The following is a 9,520-nucleotide window of genomic DNA, read 5'->3' on the forward strand; positions in this document are numbered from 1 at the left end:
AACATTATGGCGGTGATAATGCACGGTCAGGATGTGAGAAATAAATAAAGTGGATAATAGCCCTGTAAGCATCTTTTTGCTGTCGTTGTTTTCATGGAAAGACTGCGCTAAAGCACGGCATCGATAGATAACATAAACAATGTTTACAGTAAATCCGTACACGCTCGTGTTAAGATGACGGTATCGAAGAACAGCTCAAGAGCACGACGACTTATCGTGGCTGCACTCATTTGACTAATGTCGTCATATGATTTAAAAGCCGCTTTCTGTGTGTGTCAGCTGGACAGAGTTATCTTCTGTGTGTTTTTGCCGAAAGACCAGGAGTTGTATCTGCAGAACCTCCCTCTCTACTTTCCTGTTGGTATGTTTACGCACACACACACACACACACATTGATATTGCACCAAAGTGGGGACCACAATACTTTCATAAAATGAGTTACTTGAGTGTTATTAGATGTTCAAAAAAAAAAATATTTGCAATGTTTTTTTTTGTGTCAACGGGGTGATAATAAAGTGTTAAGGAAAGAAAATAATAGTCATCAACAAAGAAGTCTGTGGTCTAAAAGGGTTATATAATAGTTTTGGATTTTTCATCAGTTAGTTTTTATTTTATTTTGCCTTTCTTTTTTTTATTCAATTAGTTTTAATTCGTTTTTAGAGCATGGTTGTTTCCGCCCCCCTAAAAAATCTTCCTTTTTGTTTATTTGGGATTAGTTTTAGTATTCGTTTTAGTTTTTTTTTTAAATTATTATTATTATTATTTTAAGTACTGTATATGGAGTCTTTGTTGAGTGCAAAAAAAAAGTCTCTATGTATTGTGTAGTAAAATATACTTCACATTTTTTACCTTCCTTCTTCTGTACAGCTACACCGAAATAAATCCATTTAAAATGAACACCGAAAGCTCATGTATGATTTTAATGGATAAAGACATAAACAAAAGGATAATTTTTTTTTTTTTGCTTTCTACATGTAAAAATTTAGTTTGTTAACAAAAAATAATGTTCGTATTTTATTGACAATTTTTTTTTTCAATTTTCAATTAATATATTTTGTTAGTTTTTGTTAACGTTAAGTTTATAATAACCTTAGTGGTCCATTCCACTTTTTGTGTAAAATATTAAATTCTTTTTTTTTTCATTTTTTTTTTTTCTCTTTTTTTTCAGGAGAGCTCAGTATTGTTCATTCGATTTGACATCATCATTGCTCTCCTTTAAAAAAAAAAAAAAAATTAAAAAAAAAAGTTTTTTCTCTAAATTCTTGAGGATGCACAAGTGTGCATATTTCTATAAAATTATTTCATTATAAATGTGATTTTTAAAAAGAATAATTAATTATGTGCTGTACTTTTTTGTGTCACTACTAAATTGCTCGTGCCAGTCCATTCGCAGTTTGGAAATATTTTAATAAAATGACTGTGAAGAATGTAAATAAATAAATAAAACACATAAATTGATTTTTTTTTTTTTAAAGGACAAATTTTGACTAATTACACAAATTCTACAAAACAAACATATTTTTATTAAGGATGTTCGATACCACTTTTTATTTCTTTATTTACTGATACCAGTATGAGTAATCACCGATACCGAGTACCAACACCTATAGTCTTTTATTATTGAAATTTCCTTCCAATGACAAACAAAAGTGTGCAATGACCTTTTTTTCCTGATGCGTTATACTAGTATAGCGCCAACTACTGCCGAGGAGGACTTACTTATTTTTTTGCCGTAAGTATCAGTGGCTGGTATCGGCAGCCCGATACCTTAAAACCTTAATACCTTAACCCTCATCCTTGAATTCGCCAAGGATGGTTTGCTTAGGGAGAGCGTACCTTGCCATTGGCCATAACGCTGAACAGTACAGACACACAAACATTTCCATGCTGAGGTGTCACTTCCAACACACACGCACGCACGCACGCACGCACGCACGCACCGTGTTGTGATAAATACCAATCTTTCTCCCTCATGTGCTAATTGCACATCCGGGACGTTCCACAATTAAAAACAATATTATGAAGACAATCCAAATGCTCACACATCTGCAAGTAATAACATTGTTTTCCCTAGAACTAGAGTACAAACTCAAAAATAGAAATCACACTGATTGTTTTTTTTTTTTTTTGTTCCACTGATAGAAAGACAGGCACGACCTGTTGATTAAAATGCACGTCCACCAAGTTGGACGCATCAATTAGCATAATGTGGAGTGTTTTTCATAAGATGTGTTTTGTTTTTTTGTGGTTGTGTAGCCCGCTGAGTCAGCAGCTTCAATTCAGGTACAACATGTATCGTCAGCATGTGTGTAGGTCAGATGCAATCTGTTTGGACGTGGCCGTAAACCGTACATGAGCATGTCATATAAATTGTTTTTGGGCTGGACACTAATCAATAATCACTAATAGTGGTATGACTGGGTTATAATAGTTTCTGATTTTTCGTTTCATTGTAGATACTTTATATTTTGTTTTAACTGTTTGTTTGTTTTTCAATTTAGTTCGTTTTTAGAGACGTTTTTTTTTTCCTTCTTCAAAAATGCTTTGCTTTAGTTGAGTTTTTATTAGTTTCAGTATTAGATTAAGTTTTTTTATGGAGTGCAAGATTAAAAAGTCAGAATAAGTATTATGTAAACTACAATTCACAAATGACTGTTTGACCTGCCTTGTTGTATACAACGAACAGTAATACCGAAATAAATACATTTAAAATAAATACAGAAGCTCGTGTATGATATTAATTGAAAAACATGAAAACAAAGGATTTTTTTACTTTAATTTGAGTGTTTTAATAATAATAATAATAATAATAAGCGTAAAATGTAATTTCAGCATTTTTTTTAAGCAATCAAATTTTTATTTTATTTTGTTAGGCAATATTAAATATTAATTTTTAAACATATTTTAATTTTAAGTTTTTGTTATTTTATTGGTTTTCATTACTATACTAACTTTGATCTGTACTAGAGTATTTATTTTTCTGACAACTTTTTACTTTTACTTCCTTACATTTCAAAACAAATATCTGGACTTTCTACTCTTTACTGTATCAGAATCAACTTGTGATAACATTTTCATTAGCGACTTTAGTATTTTTTGTTTTGTTTTTTGCTCATGCCGGACATTTTGTCCAGGAATCTTTTTTTTAATGCTAGTTTAATGCAACCTCTTTCTAATAATAGTAGTAAAAATCCAATTGTAAAATACGACAATAATCTTGTGGGATTAAAACGGAGTACTTCTTTCAGTGCAAGCGGAACAGGACAGATGCCAAGAAGTGTTCAGGAATTCCGTAGACAAAAAGACGCAGCCAGTCCGATTAAAAGCCAGCTCAGTGAAGCGCGGCTGGCACAAAAATCAAAGCAGGCGTGTTCAATTTTACATTAAAGTCGAACTTTTTTTTTCTTTTTTTTCTTTTTTTTCTTTTTTTTTAACCCGTAGCCACATATTCAATGCAGACAACAGAGAGCTGCCTCTGGGGTTAGATCGCTCACTGCATCGGTAAATATGCATGCGATGTGAGAGACACTTCAATTTTATACATCATACCGTATGTTCCATATGCAATGGATATCAAAAGTCTACACACCCTTGTTCACATGTTTTTTGTGAGGTAGGAAAAATAAGACCATGATAACACCGTCTTATTACTGGGGAGGTGTCTGTGTTCAGAATGAAGCCATCACGGGAGTCATCTCACACCTGTTATCATTTAAATTGCCTCTGATTAACTCATTCTCTGCCATTGACGGGTATAGACGTCAAAAATTCATTTTAACTGTTTCTATTAGTTAAAAAAAATGTTTCCACTTTTGTTGACAAGAATGTGAAAACCTAAATTTTTTTATTGTACATTTAGAACAGATATAAAAAAATTGTGATTAATCGTGAGTTAACTAGTGAAGTCATGCAATTAATTACAATTAAAATTTTAATCGCCTGACGCCCCAAATTTTTTAATAATCTTTTCTTCTTTTTTTTTTTAAATCGTGTCAGGTGAATAAAATGTTTCATTCGTCAAAAATAAATTTTAACTGTTTCTATTAGTTAAAATTTTTATTCCACTTTTGTTGACAGGAATGTGAAAACCTAAAAATTTTTTATTGTACATTTAGAACAGATCTAAAAAATTGTGATTAATCGTGAGTTAACTAGTGAAGTCATGCGATTAATTACAATTAAAATTTTAATCGCCTGACGCCCCCAATTTTTTTATAATCTTTTCTTCTTCTTTTTTTTTAAATCACGTCAGGTGAATAAAATGTTTCATTCGTCAAAAATTCATTTGAACTATTTCTATTAGTTAAAAAAACGTTTTCCACTTTTGTTGACAAGAATGTGAAAACCTAAAAAAACTTTATTGTACATTTAGAACAGATATAAAAAATTGTGATTAATTGTGAGTTAACTTGTGAAATCATGCGATTAATTACAATTAAGATTTTAATCGCCAGACGCCCCAAATTTTTTAATAATCTTTTCTTCTTTTTTTTTTTTTAAATCGTGTCAGGTGAATAAAATGTTTCATTCGTCAAAAATTAATTTTAACTGTTTCTATTAGTTAAAATTTTTATTCCACTTTTGTTGACAGGAATGTGAAAACCTAAAAAATTTTTATTGTACATTTAGAACAGATATAAAAAATTGGGATTAATTGTGAGTTAACTAGTGAAGTCATGCGATTAATTACAATTAAAATTTTAATCGCCTGACGCCCCAAATTTTTTTATAATTTTTTCTTCTTTTTTTTAAAAAAAATCGCGTCAGGTTAATAAAATGTTTCATTCGTCAAAAATTCATTTGAACTATTTCTATTAGTTAAAAAAACATTTTCCACTTTTGTTGACAAGAATGTGAAAACCTAAAATGTTTTTATTGTACATTTAGAACAGATATGAAATTTGTGATTAACCGTGAGTTAACTAGTGAAGTCATGCGATTAATTACAATTAAAATTTTAATCGCCTGACGCCCCAAATTTTTTTATAATCTTTTCTTCTTTTTTTTAAAAAAATTGTGTCAGGTGAATAAAATGTTTCATTGTAATTAATCACATGACTTCAATAATTAACTCACGATTAATCACAAATTTTATATCTGTTCTAAATGTACAATATATATTTTTTTTTTTGAAGGGGTGTGTAGACTTTTTACAGTATAGGCTCAATCAACACTCCAACGGCTAAACTAATAAACAAAAATGTTATATCAAGTCAAAAAGCTGAGACCTTATTTGTGTCGGTCTCAGATTAAAGCAAAGCAGAATCAGCTTTTCCTGACAAAATCCAAAAACAAAAAAACAGATCAAATCCTTTCATCTTGAAACCAACATGTGGTCAAGAGCTTTATTATTCGTTTACCCGTTTGCAGACAAACACGGCAGTTAACAGTGAACGCAGGAAGGATTTTGGCTCACATTGTACTTTTACTGAGCTGTTGCCTGGCAACAAGTGGAGTCTCCAGGAAACCATTGTCTGCTACATTAACTCCATATAAACAACAGATATTAAATTGTCTTTTTTTTCTTCTTTTTTTTTTTGTTTTGCAGAATAAACCAGAGAATTAGCATGTTTATAATTAATGAAGCAGAGCAGCTTTAAATATTGCCAAACTTCCTAATAAGGAGGCGAACCTGCAAATTCATGTGAATAAACACATACAAATAATCAAATATTATGCACAGAAACTCAATGTTGCAATTTTAAAGCAACATTTAAAAATGCAAACTGTGTCACTAATGCTGCGCAATGTTTACTAATGTGCATGACGTCACAAATAATCTTAATCCTGATGTTGTATGATCAATTTCCTTTTGTTTTACAAATCTCAATGTCTGGTTTGCAGAACCCACCGAGACCCCCTTGATGAGCAAACTGTGAGAGTGGCTTTTTTCCCCTCCTCCTCCTCCGCCTCTTCCTCGCTGTAGGCAGATGAAGACCTCAAGCAGCGGGAAGATGATTCATAAGTAGTGGATTACTTATTTTTTTACCCCTCTACAAGTGACAATTTCCTTTCTGCTTTTCCTTCTCTTATTTGCTGGTAAGAATAGAGACGTCACCGTTGTCCGTGTTTGTCATCGGCGGCATCAGCATGCACTCTTAGTAGATCAATAGGATTGCAGTGTGCGCACACACGCAAGCTTATTAAAGCTAATCACACAGACTCCTTGTGTATGAATTGATTATTTCTCAGTGTGTGAGGCAGGTCACTGGCCCTCCAATGGAAATAGTTTCTCTGTTCTTTTGGAGTGGCGTGGGACAAATAGATGGCATTTTTTCGTTTTTTTACCTACACTCTAAAAAGAGAATTGTTGAAACAATTTAAGATTAAACAGAGAATTGTTGACCAATTTAATATAATTGCTTCAAGTTGTAACACACAATTGAATGAATTTAATCCAAAGTGAATATGTTAAATTTAATGAACTCATCATTAATTAAATTTAATATATTCACTTTGGATTAATTTAAGTTAATTAAGTTATTCAAATTTAACTTAATTAAATTAATCCAGAGTATATTAAGTTTAATTAATTGTGAGTTCATTAAACTTAATATATTCACTCTGGATTGATTTAAGTTAATTAAGTCATTCAAATTTAAATTAATTAAATTAATCCAAAGTATATTAAATTTAATTAATGATGAGTTTAATGAACTCATCATTAATTAAATTTAATATATTCACGCTGGATTAATTTCAATTAATTAAATTATTCAAACTTAAATTAATTAGATTAATCCAGAGTATATTAAGTTTAATTAATGAGTTCACTCTAGATTAATTAAATTATTCAAACTTAATTTAATTAAATTAATCCAGAGTATATATATGGTGAGTTCATTAAACTTAATATATTCACTTTGGATTAACTTAATTTAATCGTGTGTTACCACTTGAAGCAATTTTATTAAATTGGTCAACAATTCTCAGTTTAATCTTAAATTGGTTCAACAATTCTCTTTTTAGGGTGTACGTTAAGTTATGATATCAAACCGATTTTCTACAAAAAGATTGGGCAACTTGTTTGATTTTACTGCCCTCTCGGTTTGTTTGTGGCCATTTTCGGCAGTAGACAGTCTGTATTTTTTATTTTTTTTTTCGATTTACAATGTCTCACAAAAGTGAGCACACCCCCTCACATTTCTGCTGATATTTAATCAAATTTTTTCATGGCACATCATTGAAGAAATGACATGTTAACACAATTATCACATCTTATGTAACAATGTTAATTTATTTTTTTCTCTCAAAATAACTGGCAACAAAAGTGAGTACATCCTGAGGTGAAACTGTCCAAATGAGGCACAGTTTCTCAGATGCGAATATGGACATCTGTTACTGTGCTACTCACTTTTGTTGCTGGGGGTTTAGCTATTGATGACTTTGAGTTATTTTGAGGCAGCAATAAATTGACACTTGAGTTGTTATATAAGCTGTACTATGACTACTTTTCATTGTGTCCCATAGAAAAATATAATTAAATATATGAAGAAATGTGATGTGTTTAGCTTGCGCTGTCATTGGGATAAATTAATCTGTCAATTTGATATTTTTACCCTTCAAAATCCAGTTTAGTTGCAGGTTGTAAAATAACGTTAAAAAATATATTACTGCTAAGAGATTTTATCCATGTTTTGATTCAATGCAGTAACTAGAAATCATTAAAGCAATAAATGTAATTTTCATGAGTTTCGATGGAGCCCAAAAGTACAGTTTGATGTAAACAGTATATTATTGAATTTTTTTTTGGGAGTGCTGAAGTTGAAAACGACCAAATCAGACAAAAATCCCCGCCCTCGGGAACTTTCATTACATTTGCATTAACGAGCTAAAATGGTTCAAAAGCAGCAAGTGAGGCCGACACAAATAGACAGCATCGAGCCCAGAGGATTCATATGTTAAATAAAGGTGCCACTTTTGAAATTATACGCACTCACAATTTCCCCCAGGTGGATATACTTGTATGTATTTTAATCGTGCAATTCTCACATTTGACAAAAGATTATTGAACTCCTGTATTAATCTTCTTGATGGTTTTTGTCTGTTTTAATGCCTAATATGCTCTTCTCAGGTGCCATCAAGCCCCGCCTCCCCGCAGTACATCTGTCGAAGCGTCTCATTGTTTGCTGCAGGATGTGACACGTGTGATGAGTGTTCAAGCGGGCAGCCGCTTCACCGCTATCATCCGCCAACAAGCGCATTTATCGATCACCGCGATGCGATCCGGTGGCTCGGGCCCACAGAGGTGCTCCGTCTCGGCCCCGCGCCCTCGCGTAGCAAATAAAAAATTCTACGGAGGCTAGCAAGAGGACATTGTGTAAGAAAAGCCCTTTTTCTGTAAAAGCCTCATTTGTCTCAAAGGGATTTTGAGCTCTTTGATTGTTCTCCCTGTCTGAACCTGCGCTTCTTCCTCCTCCTCTTCCTCATTTTTTTTTTTCTTCCCGACATTGCAGCCGAGTGGAAAAATAAACAGATGGAGGAGAGAGGGAGGACGTAGTTCAAACTGAGAGGCAGGCAAAAAAAAAGGGAGGGATGAGAGGATGCAAAGCCGGCGGGAAGATGAAGGGAGAAGCGGGATGGAGAGCCTGATGAACTCATCTAAGGGGGGACTGTTTTTTTTTAATAAGCAGCAGACTGTGAAGCTAATCTCCAGCCAGTCAATCTGAATAATGAGCACGGGAGAGAGAGGGAGAGGCAGGATGGGAGGATAAAAAGAAAACTAGTCTCATTATCCCACCACCAATTTTCATCACTGTCCTGTCCGTAATCTCCGTCTTCCCGGCTTTCTTTTCCTCTTTTTTTTCTCCTTGACACATGAGGAGCAATTACGCCAACTGTTTGGCTAACTGGAAGGCTCGGAGGCTCTGTCGTATTCCACAAGCTTCTGTGGGGGGGGCAAAAATTGGCTGACAGCCACCTCCCTGTTTAATGGCAAATTATTATTGCCATCAAAAGGTATGTTTTTACCAACCGTAGTTAGTTAGTTCATTAGTTAGAGCCTACATGCATTTTTGGAAAACAATGTTCGCATCATATTAATGATTAGCACATCTGCTCTCTGTTTAATATATATATATATATCTTGATGCAGAGGAACTATGTTACCGAAGGTTGAGGAGCTTCGTATAGACTAAAGCAATGCTTTGCCGCCATTGTCTGACATCTTCTGCCAAGGAACTATGTTGAAGTGAGGGTAGCTTTATTTATACCAAAATCGCCATTTTATGACATTTATAGTCAATTCTAACCCTTTTTAGCAAAACTCAAATAGTGCTTTGGCGCCATCTTCTAGTATCTTGTTGCCAAGGAACTATGTTGAAGTGAGGTGAGCTTTAATTATACCAAAATCGCCATTTTATGACATTTATAGTCAATTCTAACGCTTTTTAGGAAAACTCAAATAGTGCTTTGGCGCCATCTTCAAGTATCTTGTTGCCAAGGAACTATGTTGAAGTGAGGTGAGCTTTATTTATACCAAAATCGCCATTTTATGACATTTATAGTCAATTCTAACCCT

The 9,520-nt window shown here is 33.0% G+C and overlaps 1 protein-coding gene across 3 annotated transcripts in view; it reads left to right on the forward strand.

Moving 5' to 3' along the window:
* Positions 1-6,160, forward strand: part of macrod1 (mono-ADP ribosylhydrolase 1) — a 163,683-nt gene extending 157,523 nt beyond the window's left edge. For 2 of the 3 annotated variants that reach the window (XM_077577457.1, XM_077577459.1), the window contains 2 exons: positions 280-361; positions 5,845-6,160. In XM_077577457.1, coding sequence (XP_077433583.1) covers positions 280-361; positions 5,845-5,879 — 117 coding nt within the window. In that variant the 3' untranslated portion in view covers positions 5,880-6,160. Of the gene's footprint in view, positions 1-279; positions 362-2,256; positions 2,284-5,844 lie in introns of all 3 variants that reach the window. The other variant, XM_077577458.1, reaches the window with a different exon arrangement.
* Positions 6,161-9,520: the final 3,360 nt, after the last annotated feature.

The sequence above is a fragment of the Vanacampus margaritifer genome, chromosome 10, assembly GCF_051991255.1.
Source record: "Vanacampus margaritifer isolate UIUO_Vmar chromosome 10, RoL_Vmar_1.0, whole genome shotgun sequence".
Taxonomy (NCBI): Eukaryota; Metazoa; Chordata; class Actinopteri; order Syngnathiformes; family Syngnathidae; genus Vanacampus; species Vanacampus margaritifer.